Source organism: Rattus norvegicus, chromosome 9 (assembly GCF_021556685.1).
Source record: "Rattus norvegicus strain SHRSP/BbbUtx chromosome 9, alternate assembly SHRSP_T2T, whole genome shotgun sequence".
Taxonomy (NCBI): Eukaryota; Metazoa; Chordata; class Mammalia; order Rodentia; family Muridae; genus Rattus; species Rattus norvegicus.
This window is the reverse complement of record NC_141542.1, coordinates 88422290-88442518: the sequence shown is the minus strand read 5'-3', so window position 1 is coordinate 88442518 and position 20229 is coordinate 88422290. Positions and strand designations below refer to the sequence as shown.

The 20229-nt window shown below is 43.7% G+C and overlaps 2 protein-coding genes and 1 pseudogene across 16 annotated transcripts in view; 2 read left to right on the top strand and 1 right to left on the bottom strand.

Annotated features, from left to right (window-relative positions):
- Window positions 1-347: 347 nt before the first annotated feature.
- LOC102554186 (uncharacterized) lies at window positions 348-20083 on the bottom strand. Of its 4 annotated transcripts, XM_087568162.1 has the most exons (8): window positions 19238-19305; window positions 16089-16173; window positions 15530-15648; window positions 14779-14887; window positions 13310-13428; window positions 12026-12195; window positions 11593-11650; window positions 348-1576 (listed from the first exon to the last, which is right to left on the bottom strand). In XM_087568162.1, exon 8 carries the CDS (start codon window positions 956-958, stop codon window positions 452-454), a length of 507 nt encoding a protein of 168 aa, XP_087424288.1. In that variant the 5' UTR covers window positions 959-1576; window positions 11593-11650; window positions 12026-12195; window positions 13310-13428; window positions 14779-14887; window positions 15530-15648; window positions 16089-16173; window positions 19238-19305; the 3' UTR covers window positions 348-451. The 4 variants fall into 4 exon arrangements, with proteins under 4 accessions (XP_087424288.1, XP_087424289.1, XP_087424290.1 ...); XM_087568163.1 differs by lacking the exon at window positions 16089-16173 and having other exon boundaries at window positions 19238-19489; XM_087568164.1 differs by lacking the exon at window positions 11593-11650 and having other exon boundaries at window positions 19238-19306.
- On the top strand, window positions 8317-8600 carry LOC148003778 (signal recognition particle RNA; annotated as a pseudogene).
- The window catches only part of Fn1 (fibronectin 1), a 68671-nt gene continuing 67894 nt past the window's right edge, over window positions 19453-20229 (top strand). For 11 of the 12 annotated variants that reach the window (XM_087564878.1, XM_087564875.1, XM_087564874.1 and 8 more), the window contains exon 1: window positions 19453-19810. In XM_087564878.1, coding sequence (XP_087421004.1) covers window positions 19660-19810 — 151 coding nt within the window. In that variant the 5' untranslated portion in view covers window positions 19453-19659. 12 annotated transcript variants of the gene reach the window in all.

Genomic DNA, 20229 nt, shown 5'->3' with positions numbered 1-20229 from the left:
ACAGCCATCTGTATTGAGATCTGATGCCCTCTTCTGGTGTGTCTGAAGACAGCTACAGTGTACTTATATATAATAAATAAATCTTTAAAAAAAAAAGGAAATAATCTCATTCAGTATGTTTGGATGGCAGATATACAGATGGAGGCACAATGATGTAAATGTGATCAAGTAAACGCTGAGCTATTCCAGCAGAACATTGAACCAGAGTGCCAATTACATAGGAATGTCAACTGATGACTTGACATCATGTCACCCAAACCACAGAGCCACTTAGTATCTCTGCTGTGTCCTAATGGTGTAGGTAGACCAGATGGAGTTTCCTAATGGTGTAGGTAGACCAGATGGAATTTCTTTTTTTTTTTTTTTCTGGTTTTGCGTTTTTATTGGGGTTTATCATGTGCAGGAGGAACTGCCACCATAAAGTATGCCCCTCCCACCAAGCAGGTCCATTCTAATCCTCCTCCCGGGCCTTCTGCGACTTTTTCTTTTTCTTTGTGCTGCTCTTTGTGCAGCTTGCAGCAGCCTCAGGCTCCTCAGAAAATTTCCTTTTTTTCTTAGGGGTGATGGGGCTCGCTGCCTCTTCGGGTTCACTGGCCACTTCCTCTTTAGGTAAGGACTTCTTTTTCTTAGGAACACTTATGCTGCTAGTAGCCATCTCTTCAAGATCACTGGCCAACTCCTCCTTGGGAAAAGCTTTCTTTTTCTTGGTTTTAGGCAAAGAGACAGGTGGGTCTTCCATTCCATTTTCCTGTAGGGTTTCCTGGGGTTTTAGCTTTTTCTTCTTAGGTTTTTCATTTACCTCCTCACACTCTTCCGGAGTACTACTGTTTTCTGAAAAGGTCAGGGCCAGTGCAGCCAGTCGCTTCTTTTCCTTCTTCAAGCGTTTCTTCTCCTGTTTTTCCAGCTTTCTGGTTATTTCAGCAGCCGCTTCCTCTGCCTGTACCACAGCTTCTTTCATGACATCCAGGTTCTTCCGTGGAATCTCTCCAGTCTCATAGAAAGAAAGCTGCTCTTCAACTTGTTCCCGGAGTTTCTCCCCAAATACACTTGTGGGGACCTCAGAGAAGCAATCAATTCTTGAGGCAATACTGTATTTGTTTGCTAGGTATCGGGAGATACGGCCTTTGTTCTTTGCAGCTGCTCAGCCAATGAAAGTGGAATGAAAAATGAGTCCATATTTTGGTGTGTTACCCCTTGTCTTCAGGGCTCTGGAAACTTGGTCCCTTTTTGCTGGGCCCTGGGAATCAGATGGAATTTCTTAATGGTGTAGGTAGACCAGATGGAGTTTCCTAATGGTGTAGGTAGACCAGATGGAGTTTCCTAATGGTGTAGGTAGACCAGATGGAATTTCCTCTCCTTAAGAGGGGCTTCTACTACAATTATATGGCAAGGAAGACAATTAATAAGCAAAGTGCTTCCTGCCACGTCTTCCTGAACCAGGTCACACATCCTCAGCATATGATGGGGTAATTACACCCAAAAATGTTCCCAAATGCTGGGCTAATTTTCAGCCCCCTAACATCTTCCTCTTAGAATAACAAGGTAACTTAGACTGAACGGTACAACTTTGGGGCAGCTAGAAAAAAAAAAAGAAAAGAAAAGAAAGTGAGAATCACAAGTTATATGCAACAGTGGACTGCAGAGGACAGCTCCTTGCACTGTCAGTATCTTACTAAGATTAAGGGAATGCTGCACATATCTGTGCATTGCACATTGTTTGTGCGTGCGTGCGTGCGTGTGTGTGTGTGTGTATGAAAGCATATGGGGTGGGGAGTGAGATGGGCATGTGCATGTGGGGGTTCAGAGAACTACTTATGGCACTCTATTGGGGAACAGATGAGGGCAGGGGTCATGACACTCATGTGGCGGCCAGAGGACTACTTCTGAATGGTTCTTCTCTCATCCCACCATGTGGGTCCTGGGGATTGAACTCAAGTCTTTAGACTTGACAGCTAACGCACCTTTACCCATTTTCTTATTTAGGGTTTTGTTACTATGAAGGGACACCATGACCAAGGTAACTCTTATAAAGGAAAACCTTTAATTGGGGCTGTCTTGCAGTTTCAGATTTCAGAGGGTCAGTCCATTTTCACCATGGTGAGAAGCATGCCAGGGTGCAGGAGAAGGAACTGAGAGTTCCACATCCTGATTAGAAGGCAGCAGGAGGAGACTGGCTGTGTCTAGACACATAGCATGGAAGATCTCAAAGCCTACCCTCCCAGTGACACACTTCCTCCAACAGGGCCACACCTACTCCAACAGGACCATGCCTCCTGATAGTGCTGCACTCCATGGCCAAAGCATATTCAAACCACACATTGAGCACCTGCTGGTTCTGTTGTCAGTGTTAAGGACATCCTTAAACTAGTCTACGTGAGCATTTGTGGCTCATCAAAAACGGAGCCCAATCTGTTCACCATTTCATCTTTGTCTTCAAATTAGTAGTATTTGCCACTCCCCTCACACGTAGTATGTGCAGTGGGGGCCTTTGACCCTTTTGTCCTCTTTCTCATGGGCACCTCTGAAAGGTTCTTTTGAATTTTGCTGCCTAGGCAAAAAGCCTAATATTAAAGCAGTCGGTGAGAAAACATAAAAACGAATCATGAAAGCTGATGTATCATTTGGGAGTGTGCGGCAGCAACAACAACAGAAAGACAGCATTTCAAACCAATGCAGACTGAGAGCCTCAGGAATTGTCACCTCTGGCTTGTTGAAGCATCATCCTCCCCTCAGCAAAGAGAAGTTTACGGAACACTTTTTCTCATGTGTTCAACCTGGTACCCCATCCTTGGAAGAGGTATGTGAAAGAAACAGAACGTTGATCCCTGGGGTTTTCTTCTGTAGTGGATGAGACAAAACCAAGCGGACTGCAAATACAGCAACAAATCTCTTCGGCCACAACGACGACTCAGCTCAGATGCTGGCTGCCACAGTAACCTAAACTCTGTTTTCTCTCTTTAAAACAGACTGCCGATGCCAACTGTGTGCCCAAAGCATGATGACCCACTACCCGCCTGTGATACCTACTGTGTGCCCAAAACATGGTGAACCAGTCCCCACTTGTGATGTCTACCCTGTACCCAAAGTATCATCTTATTTTGGTACGATGAACTAGTACCTACCTGTGATGGCTACTGGGTGCCCAGAGCATGGCGATCTAGTACCCGCCTGTGATGCCTACTGTGTGTCTAAAGAATGATGAGACCTCCTGTTCCCAGAGCTGAAAGGTATGTTTATCGGGAGTCGGTTGTCAAGTACCAGTCTGCCTATCAGAATTGTACGTGATTTTGATTACGCAATTCAGATATTTTTAAACCTTTGAGATAGAAGGTGTGGAAAGGGGTATGTTATATGAAAGTCAGTTTTAATTCCCTTAGGAAAATAATAAAGCCGTGAGACTTAAAATATTACTGTTGAATCATGTCTGGGCAAGGTAACTATAAAATAGCAGGGGGAAAAAATACTATCCAAATTTGAAAGAGCTTGATGTTGTTCTATGCCAAAGGTCAGCAAACTGTTCCTAAATGGACACAGTAAGTATTTTCAGATTCGTGACTAATATGTGAATGTGGCTTCTGTCACAAGTCTCAACTATGCCATGAAAGTACAAAGGCTTTTAAATAAAACACTAGCAACCTGCATGCAAGCAGTACCAGCACCCGATAGACTGGAACAGGAGGAGCGGAAGTCTGAGGCCATCCTGGTCTGCATAGAGACCCTGGGAAGAGACGAGGAGAGAAAAGGGGGAGGAAGAGAGAAAGAGAAGAGACTGTATTCATTTGGAGGGGATGGGAGTGATGGTTCAGCTGGTAAAGCACACGTGTGAGGACCCAGGTTCTGAAGTGCAGTACTAACTGAAATGCTGAACTGGGAGTGCGTCTTCGATTTCAGCACTCAGGAGGTGAAGGCAGGGGGATGCCCCAGAACAAACTGGCTGGCTCGACTAAATATATCCCTGTGCTTTGGGCTAAATCAAGAAAGCCTGCTTCAATGAACAAGGGAAGAATAACTGAGGAAGACTCCTAACAGCAGCCTTGAGTCTCCACGTCCATGTTGCAGTAAATATTTTAAAAGGCAGAACCTTTTAGCCCACGCTAGTGACGGCACCCATTGGGCCACATGGCACTGCGGGGTATCTTTATTTCAGCGCCTCCACGCTGCCCCCAAATACTGTCAGACCCAGGCGGTCCTCGAGCCGTTCCAGTGTGGCCACACTGGTCTCTAGTGTTAGTTTCGGCACCCGTGGGGCCAAATGGAACTAACCATAATTTTTCTCTGATTAGTAACTCTCCTGGCAGCTCTCTGCTAGCCCCAAACTCTCTGGTTCCAGCTACCCAGTAAAATCAGGGTTCTAGAAGTCCAGCAGCAGCTGGCCTATCATGGCTCCCTGCCACAGACAATGACCACACTCCCTGCAACCACCCCCTGGTAGTTAAGGTATAAACTCCCAACTACCCAATGAAATCATGACTCAATAAGCTATAATTTATCAATTATATTTATATGTTAAATTCACAATCCACAATACATCCACACAATAAACTCACAACCAATTGATAAGGATATAAACCATTTACCTATATAAGATAAATTTACCTATAGAAATCCATCCCTTAAGATATATATTTAACTACCTAGGGCCATTCAAGACCACCAGGATCTGGGTCATCCTTCTCCGTCTCCATCTTGATGATTCTCCTACTTTCCCATCTCTCTCACCTCACAAAAACTTTGTCCCCTCCTTACTTTTTTACTGTCCAATCATGGTCTTGACCTAATTTGTGCCAGCCCTCACCTGCATATAGACATCAACCTACACATCCATGTACACACATATGCATGCACATCTACACACTTACACACACACACACACACACACACACACACACACACACACAACCCCCAACTACAGACACTTGCAAAAAGAAAAAAACACTTCTGAACACTGAAATTTGAGTATCATTCGATACTTTCCTATCATAAAGTGTTACTTCTTTTCATTTTCCCCCCATCATTTAAAAAGATCTAAAATTAAGAAGCCTGGTTTTGTAGCACAGTTAGTAGAATAGCATAGCATGCACAAAACCCTGGTTTGATCCCTGTACTTGTTAAATCAGAAGATCCTGAATAGACTCTGGAATCTGAAAGCTTGGTCTCCAGTTGGTGGAGCAATTTAGGGAGAATTAGGATGTCAGGCCTTCTTGGAGGAATTATGTCACTGAGGTGGCTTTGAGCGTGGCCAAGCTTCTTGCCATTTACTAGTGTACTCTTTGCTTAGTGCTTGGCATTCAAGATGTATGAGTGTCCAGGTTCAGTTCACCGTCAAGGACTCTAACCCTGTGAAACTGCAAGCCCCCAAAAAATTGTCTCTTCCATAAGTTGCCTTGGTCGTAGGGTTTCATCAGAGCAATAAAAAATTAATTCACACAATCTCCAACAGTGTATAAACCAAGATTGGTGGTATAGACCTTTAATCCCAGCACTTGGGAAGTGGAGGCAGAAAGACCAAAGGTTAAAGGTTATCCTCAGCTGCATAAAAAGTTCAAGAGCCACCTGAGATACACGAGACACACACACTCTCTCTCTCTCTCTCTCTCTCTCTCTCTCTCTCTCTCTCTCTCTCTCTCTCTCGCACACACACCATATTATTTAATATATAATATATTAAAGTCTATTAGCTGAACACACACTCACACACACAAGTACACACACAGACACACCCCATATTACATACCCGTGATATATAACAACACACAACGAACAGTCCCACTGCAAATGAGAGTAATGGGGAAATAACATGGGAAGACCCACGGGACCAAAACAAGGCCCAAACCCCAAATCCTGCAGTTCCATCACCAGCATCCAGAGCACTTGGTGTCGTGATGGGAGCTCCAATGGGTTTGGGTAGTCCCACTCCTATTAGGCTTGCAGTTTACAACCCACACCATTTCTCTATTGAGTTGGGTCCACTCAGTCTTCAGCTTCATTCCGCATATATTCACTTTTCTGGCACCTCCAACACCTAGCACTCTCTATTGTCGCTTGAGCTCTATCCTCAAAGCTTTATGCTTCACCTTCTCAAGGCTGTTTGCAGGGAATCTGACCTGTTTGACATTCACACTCCCCGCCTCCCAATAACCCCCATTCCCATCCTGTCCCAGACCTTCCTTCTTTGACATCTCAGGCCTTGTTTTTATGATCCCATAACCCTTGTTCCTTTCCACACTTGCAAAATTAGCATTATAAGAATTATGTTAATGTTGGCCACCATTTTCAAGTGGTAACCAAGGTCCCTCTGGACCACAGTGGCATTTGTCTCTGTGTGCCTCATGACTGAGTTTGATCAGGATTCAAAGCAGTTTTTAGAAAGCAAACGATTTCTATATCATACATCTTCTTTTTCTTGGTTATTTTGAAGATGTAGCTCTTGAATTTAAAAAATATGCCTTGTCTAAGTTAAGGAAGGAATCTTACAATGGTCACTTCTAAATATAAAGCATAAACTCTTTTATTGTACACTTTATAACAGTCAAATCTAAGAACCTAAATAACGAGAAACAAGAATTACTAAGACACCTGATTTAAACTGAATGTTTTAACTATTCTTTGGCTTAGATTATTTTCTTTTCTCTTTTTGTTATGTCTCTGAATTAAAAAAGACAATGAGAGGCCAGGAAAAATGAAAAAAGTGCTACCAAGATGTGACAAGCAGTCATGCAAACAAGAATTGTTCACTTTCTTGGAAAATAAAAAATAAAAAAAACTTACTCCTCAATGCTCAAATATCCTGATGTGCCAAGATTATCAGAATATTTAAGCAATGAAGCAATTCTAGTAACTAGGTCAGAAATCAGAAGGGATAGTTAATGGCTATCTCTTGAAGGTGTTGATGTTGTAAAGGTATACCTAGTAACATATTCAAAACTTTACATAGATATTTGTTATAGATTGAACATGTTTTGCCATCCTCTCAGTTTGAAGCCTGATCCTTAGTGTCCTCAGTTTTGGCGGGGGGGGGGGGGGGGGAGGAGAGGGAGAGGGAGAGGGAGAGGGAGAGGGAGAGGGAGAGGGAGAGGGAGAGGGAGAGGGAGAGGGAGAGGGAGAGGGAGAGAGATTCCTGAAGCAGTTCAGAAGAACCTGAAGACGAGAATTGTCTCAACTGTGAAAGGAGTTTGCCATCACCAAATGACTTGGTTGGCTGTTCATAAAAAGCCAATTCTATACATGGTCATCGGCAGAAAACGCAACAGAACAAAATAAATCAATTATTTTCTTTTGAGGATATAGATAGTAAAAGAAAGAGTAAGGTCAGACTTCTTACATGGTCTTCACCGCTCAGTCATCTGGAGCTTGAAGTTCCATCCATGAGCAAGTGGCTATGAGTGGCTCCTCAGAAGACATGTCCACTGCTCTGTTTCTTATAACCAGACACAATCTTCAGTGGAGAGCAGCTTACGTTGGTCTATATCATAGATATGCTATCATAGGTACTACCGAGTAAGCACTTTCTTGACAGGCTCAAACTGGGCACAAGTCACTGAATTCTAATGGGCAGAGATGGTTCAGAGGCAGCATCATGATCAAAGGACCCGTCCTTTGCTGACATTGCCACCACTAACATTTTAAAATGTGGTAGCCATTAGGAGAGAGATTTACTCCACAGATTTCCTTCAGGTAGCCTTCTAGGAACCTGCAACAACATCCTGTGTGCAGCCTCAAAACTTATCCACATGCATCCAGGCAATGAGCCATCCTTAATAAAGGGCAATGTCGGGGTTGGGGATTTACCTCAGTGGTAGAGCGCTTGCCTAGCAAGCGCAAGGCCCTGGGTTCGGTCCCCAGCTCCGAAAAAAAGAAAAAGAAAAAATAAATAAATAAAGGGCAATGTCGTAAATGCTCATGTTCTGGCCTTCCTTTGCAGCTGCTAAATCTCTTAAGTGCCATGAATGAACAGTCATTACAGGTGGTGTCTAGGAACCATCCTGATGAATGCCACATTGCTTGGATGTCACACTGTTTAGTCTTCATTATCTTCTACTTGTTCCCCACTGTTGAGACTCAAAAAGTCACAGATCTATCAGCAGCGCACGTGGCAAGGGTTACTATCTTTTTGGTCTACTATGGCAGTGGATTTAGGCAGTAGAAAGTTGTGTTATGGTATCAAAGACTATGGAGGCTGTAATTGAAATAGAACCAAGCACATGAGATCTATGCCATCAAAGTCTGCTCAACATTTTGGACTTGGGACAACAGAGACAGCAGAACAGAGGCTCATTTATGTCACTTTAGTTTAGAAACTACTCAAAGACCAGAGTATCCGGGTGCTGTGGTGCACACCTGTAGTCCCAGCTACTCGGGAGGCTGAGACAGGAGGATCGCTTGAGTCCAGGAGTTCTGGGCTGTAGTGTGCTATGCTGATCGGGTGTTCACACTAAGTTTGGCATTAATATGGTGACCTCCCAGGAGTGGGGGACCACCGGGTTGCCTAAGGAGGGGAGAACTGGCCCAGGTCAGAAACGGAGCAAGTCAAAACTCCCGTGCTGATCAAAGACCAGAGTAAATCTGTCCAGCTCTAACATCTGAGAGATCCTAGATGTCTCGGGGATCAAGGACTTCTTTCAAGTGCTTGGTTACTCTGTCCAGTGAATAATGACCAATCTACATCAAGCTACCTTCAAACTGTTTGGTTCTTATTAGATTTATTAGATTAGACTTATTAGATTTCTCATGGTCTTATTCTTCTCTTTGTTTTATGTTGTTTTGTTTTTTTTTCTTTTAAGACATCAACACTGACCATTGATCTTTTTCCTCTTTTAGGAAGATCCCCTCTTAAAAATACTGTGGAAGCTGGGTCTGGCTATGAATGTGTTTAACACTGAGGAGGCAGAGGCAGGTGGGTCTAGGCCAGCCAGGACTACACAGTGAGTTCCAGGCCAGCCAAGACTATACAGTGATATTCTGCATCAAAAATAAACTCTTATGGGCTCCTCCAAGACTCTAAGCAAGCCTTGACCCCTGAGTCATCTGTGGAAACATTGACTCTTTCTTCCAAGTCGGCCTGTCCTCTATGTGTTAGTCACTGGTTCCCTATTTAAGTTTAAATATGTCTTCAGAGCTTGTGTTACCATTTCTTATTTCTTATTTTCCTTCAAATTGCAGACTCCCCTTTGGCCAGACATTCTCTCTCCTTCTCCCCAGATGACATAACTAAGTCACCAGGTGCTCAGGTGGCAGCTGTAGGAGAGGTCTGTGTGGCAGCCATGCTGGGGTCTGGAGTCATGAGGCTCCATCAACACCAGCTGTAGAGTTCAGGCAGCTTACTGACAATCCTGCCCTTTCCATAAGGGCAACGGTCCCAGAGGATCAGGGCTCACCGTAAGAAACTCGTAACTTAATCACTTCTTTAAAGATGCTGTTCCCCTGCTTAAGGTCCCAATGAGAGGTTATGACTGATAAGGATTTCAACAGGTAGATTTGAGGGGAGGAAAAATCCTTCAATCATACTAGTCCTCTTAGCAGGGACCCAGAAATATTTATTGGACAGTCTACATTTACGACTCAGCAGTAAATAGCAAAACATTAGGGGAGTTTGGCATAGAAACCACAAATCTAGTCTGTGTGTATATACTAGAAAGAGAGAGGAAAGCCAGAAAGAGAGAGCGCTGTGATACAGAGGCATCAACACCAGGACTAAGCTAGCAAATGAAAAGAAGGGAAGCCATGGGAGGCAGAGCCTCCTATAAAAGCCTGGCTCTATAACCAATGTGCCTACAGGGCCTTCATGAATAAAAGGTATATTTCTGTTTCAGACAGCAGCCCCAAACTGAATGACCCAGGTCACTGGTCAAGTTCTGCTCACCAGGGTTTTTCAGAGCCAAAAAAAAAAAAAAAATCCAAAACATTTTCATTATCTTTACGGTAAATGCTGGACGTCAGCCACATCTTCATTTCTGCTGGTCGGAATGAGCTGAAGGAGTCACGCTGCGGAATGACTTCCCCACCCTGGATCTGAAACATGTCACTTCTCACATTCCACTGGTGAGGATGATGTCTACTGTGTATCTAACCACCAGGGAGGCCGTAAACAAAGTCTACTGTGCATGAGAAGACTTGCCCAGAAAAGACTGTCCCTGCCATCCCCCTAAAAATATGCAATGTGAGGGGGAAAAAAGATTTCCTAGTAGGAATGAAGTCAATGCCCTCCATTAAGCACGTGACAGTGTTATTTGGGAGAAAAGAGTCAATGAAAATTCCGAGAGCTGATATGGAGAAACACTAAAGTAGGATCATGGTGAGAAGGATAAATGTTAGAATGTCCAGAGTCATCGGAGCCATGAGTAACAACTTCGCATAGAAACTAATGGGCATCACCTTATTTACATACAAATTACATTAGACAAAAAGAGACACTATCATTATCTACCAATTAGCTTGATAATGATTAAAGTCAGCACCTAGCCAAACCATGGTTATAGTATTTATTTCCTGTGGTGCCTTTTTCCTCATTGGGTTTTTTTTTTTTTTTGGTTCTTTTTTTCAGAGCTGGGAACCCAACCCAGGGCCTTGCGCTTCCTAGGCAAGCGCTCTACCACTGAGCTAAATCCCCAACCCCCATCCTCATTGGGTTTTTACTAAATTCTTTTTCCCATTTCAACCTTTGACATCATGCCTCAAGAGCAGTAGAATTTGTTTTCAAACAGTGGGACGGTAGAAAATGATATAATACCAGATAAGCAGACCGGGAATATTAAAGTAACAGTAAAAATTTTATGGACTGAAAAATTGCCAAAAGTAACATTTTTTTCTGGACTCCAAATGAAAGGGCCACAAAATAGACTTTCTAAAAATGCATAATCCGTGGGCTGTCAAAATAGACCAATGGGTAAACATATATGCCTGTCCTTAAACCTCACAGCTTGAATCCAATCCTGTGACCCACTTTGTAGGAGAGAAGTAACTCTTAAGGGTTGTCCTCTGATCTCCATAGGTGTGCCAAGGCATTCATGCACCCACACAGTTACACACAATACATTAAAAAAAATACATAATACAATCCCAAATTATAACTGAAGTATGGTGCAAAAAGGATAATATTTTTCTCAGTTGTTGAGTAGCGTATTTACACTGTCAGAAACACAGGAGCCCCTTAGTAACTGCTCATGTGGAGGCGGGAACGAATTGCTGCCTCACATGAAGCAACCATTCCTTGTGACAGGATGTTCGAGGCCGGGATGCCACGTACTGTCCCCGTGGGACAGACAGAGGAATATGACAAAGTGAGGACAATGTCTCAAAATGCTAGGAAAAACCTCGCCTAGTAAATGATTTGAACAATTTCGTTGCTAGATATTTATCCAACGGGGAAAAAAATCCATTCGTACAAAGAATGATTTATTCATATAATAAACAAAGATGAATATCAAAATAGTCATCCCCAGCAGAAGAGCCAGATCACATAAAAGTAGAAAATGCAAACTAACCCAAGGTGTCAGGGAGTTGACTCATCAATGGTGAGGGACAGGGAGGACAGGAGGAAAACAGTCACACCAAGGACCAGAGCACTTTTAGTCACTCTTATCAGAGGCAACCCACCTTGTGATGTACACATGACAAGCCTTATCGAAGTGTATGCCTCAAACGCAGTTGAAACCTGAAGGGACAATTTTCAAGAAAACGACAAACCATCTTTTAAAACGTCATAACGCTCTAATCACCTTCCTCTCTTCCATAAATGGGAGTGGCCAGAGGCACAATTTGCAGAACCATCTGAGTCAGTTGTTTAAGTGATAATCACTTAAACACTCTAAGCATTTGTAATTAGTTCAAACGAGAAGGAAACGGGGGTGGGGGTGGGGGAACCACCACACTTTAAGAAAGAATAGTTAAAAGGGAAAGATACTCGTTTTCTGAAGAAAAACATCTTCCCACTTATGGTGTTGCAGGCCTGAACTCAACAGTTCTTTGTCACTTAGGACAAAATCAGGACAGAATTGGTGTGCTCCCCAGAATTTCATACTGTGTTTACCTTTTGTCTTGTCCTCCTAAACTGAAGGTCTTAATCAGTAGGGTCCTCAGCATTCGTATTATTTTAGTCAAAGCTTGACTGGAAGAAGAAAGTAGGCAGACCAGCTGATTGCGTCTATGGATGAAGTCTCGGGAACCTTGCGGATACAACATCCGCTGACAGAAACAGGCCTGCTTTGCAAGAGAGGATAAATCACCAAGTATCTTTGAGATGGACTGCAGAGGAATTACGGCTCACAAACAACTGACAAAGACATTGCAGTTGAGAAGTCTTCACGACCCTGTGAGAAGTTTCAAAGTCCTGAAGAGAAGCTGTCTTCCTAAACATCACCTTGTGTTGTAACTGTTGCACGATACAAGCAAAAACATCCTTCATTTTTATGTACAGGGCATCTGCAGATTTATGAAGCACATTTATTTGTTTGTTTATTGTCAGGGTTTTTCTGTGTAGCTCTGGCTATCCTGGAACTTGCTCTGTAGGCTAGGCTGGCCTCGAACTCCCAGATCTGCCTGCCTCTGTCTCCCCAGGGCTAGGGTTGAAGGTGTGTGTTATCTCACCTGCCTGCCGATTCCAACTCTTGGCCGGATTCAAGTGATTTGGTGGACACATCAGGATTTGCATTTGGTAGCAGTATGTTCATTGTATTAAAGCACTTTATTCTGGGAAAGCTATTGTGTTGGAGGGTACAGGATCAGCAGATTGGAGAGCTACAAGGGGAAAGCCATACCCCGATACTAACTCTTCAGTCTGGAAGGGAATTATGTGTCTTAACCATATTGTTACCATGTAAAATTAAACCACGCATAATTGTCATGATTGGAGACTGCTAGAACTTGGACTGTATTCCATCAGAAAATAGAATTCAGATGGTGTTTACAGAAAGACTTCGGGGTTAAGTTTGTTACCAAAGTTGGAACAATGGATAAATAAGCGATGGTTAAGGTTTCAAGAATTAGAAACTAAGAAATATTGTCACACTTGGGGCCGGAGAAACAGCTCAGATATGAGAACATACTGCTCTTCTAGAGGATCTGAGCTCAGCTCCCAGTATCCAGGGTCTCAGGTTGGGCAGCTCACAATCACCTGTAACTCCAGCTGCATGAACTCTCTTTTTCATACACATATCTATGTACATATGTACGTACGTATGTATATATACATATACATATACATATACATATACATATACATATACATATATATATATATATATATATATATATATATATATATATAGTGTGTGTGTGTGTGCGTGTGTGATTTTAAAATCTTAAGAGCACTCACTGCTCTTCCGGAGGTCCTGAGTTCAATTCCCAGCAACAACCGTCACAATCCAATGCCCTCTTCTGGTGTGGCTGAAGAAAGGGATGGTGTCCTCACATACATAAAATAAATACATAAATCTTTAAAGAAAAAAGAAGTAAAAATTTTGTCACCCTAGGCCACCATGAGTAGGACACAGCTCTTGAGAGCTGGCCTCCTCCTAAGGGAGCATCCTAAAGGAGATCTGATCTGGATCCGAGTTCCACAGCTCTGCCTATCTTCTGATGTATTCTCTCTGACCCACCCTATCCCCAGGAATAAATTTGATTAGAATTCTAATGGAATAAATTAACAACTACAGAAGCTTATTTTTTATTTAATTTGACCGTATTTGTTTACTTTAGAAAAACCCATTCTCTAATCTTTTACCCACCCCAAATCCAGACCAATCTTGATCTGTATTGCCCCCACTTTGAAAAGGCAAGTTCTAGGAGAAGAAAGCTGCTATCAGAAGGGCTGGGGTGGGGTAGGGAGGACACTTCCTGCTCCCTTTCCTCCGGTATTCCTGCAAGCAGGCAGCTGGCTGAATAATCCTGAGGGCCAGGCCCCAGGGCCAAGAGCAAAGCAAGCTGATCTGGAGGAAGAGCTGAGGTAAAGTCAGAGAGTTTCCCACGTTGCTTGTAACTTATGTGGGGCAAAAATCACTTCGGGGAAAGCCATGAATGTCTTGGTGAAGGACATGAATTTTATGTCAGGGACCTTAATTTAAATTCCAACCCAGTCTCTCATCTTTAAACTCTGAGCCTCAGAGAGTAAAAAACGAAGCTGTTAATATCTATTTCTGGCAGTTGCTTTGTGGACAAAGTTAAATAACACAGGCAAAGTACTGAGTACTGCTCCAGGCTGTGGTCTCTCCGTAACCAGAGAAGCAGTCCTTAGACTCTTTCTTCATTTACCAAGTGCTTCCCCCACCCCAACTCCCTCCAGGGGAGCACTGAGGATAGCGCTGGGCCTCTAGAGACCAACCCTAAAACAGACCATTCCCACCAAACTTTCAGGTTAGGAGAGAGTCTCTATCTAGTCTTTCATATTTGATTCAACATGGCCAAACTAGGCAGAAGGGACTTGGGGCTTAGCAAAGTATGCTTGACATGTTCAAAACCATGGGTTCAATTCCCCTCCCTCAACCCCCATTTGTCCACCCAAAATTAGTCAGATACCATGAGACTGAACAGCCCTTGTTTGTACAACGAGCGGGAGACAGTAGCACAGCAGTGAATAGGTTTCTATGTGACCTCTCTTAGATGAACTAGTCTAATGTTGGTGATGACACACATCCTGTAGTCAATGGCTTTATCGGTGCTTTGGTGGCAAGAGTGAGATTACGAAGCCATACGCTGTTTCTCTAAGACTGGTGATATAGAAAATGCCATTCTAGAGATTTCCTGAGCCCTAGGTTCTGGTTTGTGAGGAAGAGAGGACAATGGGACTTTCCTGTAAGCTCTTGTTGGGGGCTGGTGCCACAGCTTAATGTTGAGAGCACAGGCTTAGCACACTTCCGGCTCTGGGTTCCATTCGCAACTCGGCAAAACAAGACAGCTGTTGGTAGGAGAGTGAGAAACTGCAGCTTAGATTAGTGTTTAATAAAGTCTACTTACTTACTCTCTTCTATTAGGCTATTGGGATGTTACGATTCTGTGCATGGGAGCAATGCCTTCCTTTTACATGTTTTAAGCAGTGATTTTAAATGTCCATTTCATGCTAGTAAAACTTTCATAGCTAATAAAACAATATATTGAATTGACCTAGGATGTGATTCAGTATCAATTTTGAGAGGACCATATTTTTGTCTTCATTTCTATAATTCAATTGTATATGACCTTAATTTTTTACCACTAAGCACCAAGAATGACTATTGCCACCTCTACCACAATAGTCTACTACTGGCATACATCTTTACTTAAAGCACAATATTCATGGTTATTTTTATGCATCTGATTCTACCTTAATGACTGGTTGCATACGAAACATGCAATATGTAATTTGTAAGTATGTGGTGGTAAAAAAAAATAAAACTAATTTAAATATGAAAAATATTTCAAGTTTTTTTCTTTTGTGTCATTCTTCTAAAACAAATTGCCAACATAACAAAATTGGACTTCAAATCATGTTGCCAACATAAGATAAAGCCAAGATGAAAAAAGAAACAGCAATTAATATAAATAAAAGTTTCCCACCCACATGTTGCCTGTCTTGGGCAGTGGAGACAGTCTGAAGAAGTGATCCAGCTGCACGGTAGTTCTCTCTGTTTTACTAGATGAAGTTGACTCCTTTGCGAAGCCTTTGGGAGTTACATCATTCTAATGAGAAAAGAGCATTCCCGTTAAGGAGCAAAAGGCATAGATTAAGACCTTTTAAAGTGCTGATTTTTAAAAAAAAATTTTTTAAGGTATCTTTAAATATAAATAAAATGCTTATTAAGTTAAAATTAGCCAGCTTTCATGGTGTAATTTAAAAGCTGTTATCAAATATTTGCTCCCTCGTTGCAGGCTTCCTCTGGAGTCTGAACAAACTGCTCCTGCACTCTCTCCACACGGGCTGCCCACGGGACAGCTTATGTTTTTTCTGCACCTGTGCTTAATGAACAGCATTTCTGCAAACATGGCTTTTTTAAGGAGAAAATGAAGGAAGGATTTCACAAAAAACCAAAACCAAAACAACACACTACCCCCCCCAAAAAAACCCAAACCCCCTAAAAACCAAAATAAACAAAACAACTGTAATCTTCCATCCAACTTACTGATAGAAAATCAGGACATTCATACTACAGGGTTCGGAGGCTGAAAGTTTCAAGGTCACCCAGCCAAAGACTTCCGGTGGCAGGACTGAGAGAGTGACAAAAGGATAAAGGCCAAAGATTTTCAAGGGAAAAAAAAAAAACCCCAGCCACTGTCACCCAGTTGTATTCTTTGAACTCTAGATGTTCTTATCAGGGGTTCCCCTCCCCCAATAGGCAAGCAATTTGGTCAGTAGAGACACTAACTATAACGTTTATTAGTCTTACCCTTAAAACGTATCCCATGGGCTGTTTCTATTGCAGTCCTGAGTGAATGGGTCTAATAAGTGATCTTTGCTCTTCTCCCAACTATGACTTACACTCAAAAGAAGTCAATCCAATTCAAATACTATGCCACACGCACTCTTAATCGTCTCCCTCCAACAGCAAAGTATCTGAAGAATGTACCCCACAAATGCTTGTGCTCCCTTTTCCTAGTGAAACTTTAAGGTGTCAGAAACCCTGGGAAAATTCTGCCACCATGACAGTTACAGAGGGAGGCGAGGTGGCACTGCCCTTCATGGTTAGTTGTGTCTTTGGTCACATTCATACCCTCACACACAGACAGCTAGTGCCCCAAGGAGCCGATGGGGGAAAGGAAAGCCACCGGTATACTGAATTCAGGCCAACACCCCCCTAGGAAAAACTAAGAAATGAGGACGTTCTGTTGCTGCAACCTAGGATCAGGTCTTTGAAATAAAACCAGAAAATGCTAAAGTACTACAAACAAAAGGGCCAAACAGACAAACAAAACAACCCTCCCAAAACAAAACAAGCCGACAACAGCAACAACAACAAAAACACCAAAACAAACCCCCAAAAGTTTGGTGAGATATAACTTCGACTTATTCCCTAGAATTAGAGTTACAGATGCTTTGTGAGTGGTCATGATCATGTGGTTGCTGGGAATAGAACCCAGGTCCTCTGGAAGAGCAGCCTGTGCTCATAACCATTGAGCTGTCTCTCCAGTGCCCTGACCCTCAACTGTAGTCTTTAAGATTTAATTATCTCTGAGCTAGAGAGAATCGACTTGGAATTGGAAGTGAAATGGATGTGGAAGGATACTGTAGCAAGGCTGGTTTACCTTAATTAAGAAAATGTCTCCATGTCCAAAATCAAAACCAAAATACAGCTTTCAAGTAAAAGCATTTCTATAAAATTCTGCCAAATATTTTTGCTTGTGGGCCACAGGAGATATTTTCTATGGGGCTGAAGGAGAAAACTTTCTTCTGAAATGTAAAGTGGGTTCCCCGCAAAGTTCTGTAATAAGTATATTATTCTAAAGTATTTTGAGTATGGTAAATATACTGAACTATCATGTTTTTGTGACAAAATTCTTTTCTAACCGCTTATTTCCTTCCTCCAGGATCTGCCATATTTGTGGAAAGCCGTCCCCTCAGGTTTATCTAGCAAGCATCCTGATTTCCAGGTATCCTTCTCTCCCCTGGAGAGAGCATTTCCCAGAACTTCACTGTTTTACAAGGAGCCCTTTTATATCTGAAAGAGAAAACCGTTTTGTCAAGGGATGATGAGAAATTCCAAAAAACTAAGTCAGACGGGATTCTAAATTTGGGGGAATGTATGGCATTCGTTCAACCCCGAGTGTTGGTCACAAAGATTCTCTACTTATTTTACACCGCTTGTAAGAAACTGGTATTCGTTGTGGGTTTTCTTGTTTTTAGTTCTTTACATCAATAAAAATAAATGTTAATTTTGCCTCTTTAATGTGTTGAGGATTTTATAAAGCATACAAATTCAAATTATCCTTACAGCGGAACTTTTGGCGAAAACAAGAACCTGGTACAAATAACATATTTTGCTGGTAGCTTTAATGTGTTCTCAAAGCAAATGAGACCACGTGCCTAACCGAAGGAGAAAGCCAAGTTTGGAATTCAGACCTGCTGCTTTGAAAATAGTGGGCTTCTCATTTTGAAGCACAGCAACTGGGCTGTGTGTGTCTGAAAGGTAAAAAAAAAAGAAAAAAAAAAAGAAAAAAAAAAAAAAGACCAACGTGTTAGAGCTGTGAGCTTCAGGGGGACGTCTCCTATCCCCGCTCCAATCTCAGTAGTGTAGAAAGTCCGGAGAATTTCCGGAGACTTTTCAGTGGAACTTTATACATTCTTGGAGCAGATAACAATTGAAATCTAAAAAATCTGGCGGCGAGGGAGGGGGTGGATAGTGGAATTCTGCCATGACTGTGAAATCTGAAAAAAAATAAACGCCCAGATACATGCAAGGGAATTCCGGGGAAGGCTGGAGGAAGGCAAGACATAGTCTTTGTACCCATCCCCACCCCAGCTCTCTTTCAGAGGCCACCTAGGTCTCTGCTTTGAGTGCAAATGGCCCAGTGAACGTGGCGTGGACCTAAAGCTACCCGCTCTCCCCAACTTCATCAGCCAGTTCAAATTTCCCCCCTCTCAAGCTGTTCACCACAGGCCTTCTAAAAGAAACGGGCACCCCAATCCCAGGAAAGGAAAACTTTGTTTCATGACTTAGAAAGGAAACTTTCTGTTGCTTCATCTTTGCAGAGAGACTTGGTCTTGTGAGTTTGCCCGGAATCTTCAGGGCGCCGTGCACAACCCCGGGCTGTAGAAGCTCAGGGAAGGGGTCACCTTTGACACGCGCTCACCCTCTCCGGGGCTCTCCCTCGAAACCAAGCAGGTACTGCATGGAGAAACCGGGGTCTAAGCCTACCTAACACCGAATAGGCGGCGCCCGGGACCCAGGAAAAGCACCAGGAAGAGCCGCCCTGCCCCGGGGCTGCAAAAGTGAAGTCTGGATTCCTACAGGGACAAGGTAGTGGCCACTTAACGACTTTTTCCCTTCCCACAAAATACACCCCGGTGAGCACAGACTTTTCTCAGAGGTGACGCAATGTTCTCAAACACCACCACGGTCACCAATTTAAAAAAAAAAAAAAAAAGGAAAGAGACGAGGGGGTAAACCTGTCCCCTACCCCCAGGCTTCAGTCGGCTCCAGCCCCTCCCTCCCTTTCCTCCGAGTCTACTTCACTTTACAGCCGTTTCCCATCCCTACCCCCAATCCTCCTCCCAAAAGTTTGACGACCGCAAAGGAAACCAAAGGGGGGGGGGGGAAGTTCTCCAGTCCCAGACCTGGCGGGAGATCAGCATCTCTTTTGTTCGGGGCGAACCCACCGTACCCCGTGACGTCACCCGGACTCCGGGCCAATCGGCGCGCGGTCGGCCGCGGCTGCGGCGGCAGGAGGGGCGGGGGGAGTCGGACGGGACCCTCCTCCCCGGCGCGCAGGGCCTCGTGGGGGGGCGGGAAGGGACTGTCCCATATAAGCCTCTGCTCTTGGGGCTCAGCCGCTCGCACCCGCTGCGCTGCACAGGGGAAGAAAAGGAGCCCAGGGTGTGAGCCGGGCCAGCGGCCACAACTTCTGGTCCTCTCCCGTGTCCTTCCATCTTCTTACAGGCGTCCCCACCTCAGGACTTTTCCTGCAGGCTGCCAGGGGAACCACACTTCGTGGCCACTAGCCTCCTGGAGAGGGCGACTCTCCTCCCATCCACTCAAGATGCTCAGGGGTCCGGGACCCGGGCGGCTGCTGCTGCTAGCAGTCCTGTGCCTGGGGACATCGGTGCGCTGCACCGAAACGGGGAAGAGCAAGAGGCAGGCTCAGCAAATCGTGCAGCCTCCGTCCCCGGTGGCTGTCAGTCAGAGCAAGCGTGAGTACCGACAGTCTGGCTGAAACCGGCCGGCACCAGGGATGGGTTGGTCCTCGGCTCCCGCAGAAGTTGTGGCTAAAGTTTTGCGCGCGTGCGTGGCTGTGCGAACGTATGTGAGTGCGCGCTTTATTGAAGGAAACCAGCTGTGGACACAAAAGGGCTTATGTTTGAGCAGGCTGGTTGCGGGTACAGTGGAGGCAGGGACCATCTGTCCTTCCCGTCAAGTGCGCTAACAAATTCCACACCTTCAGTTCGCCCTTCCGGGAACCCAAACTTGTGAAAGAGAAAAGAAACATGAACTTAAAAATTTTACATCTGAGATTAGTGTAGTTCCCCGATCCTTATTTTCCTTATTAGTAAATAGTTGGTTAAATATTTAATAAATGGGGAGGAAGAAAAGTATCTAAATAGGTAGTTTC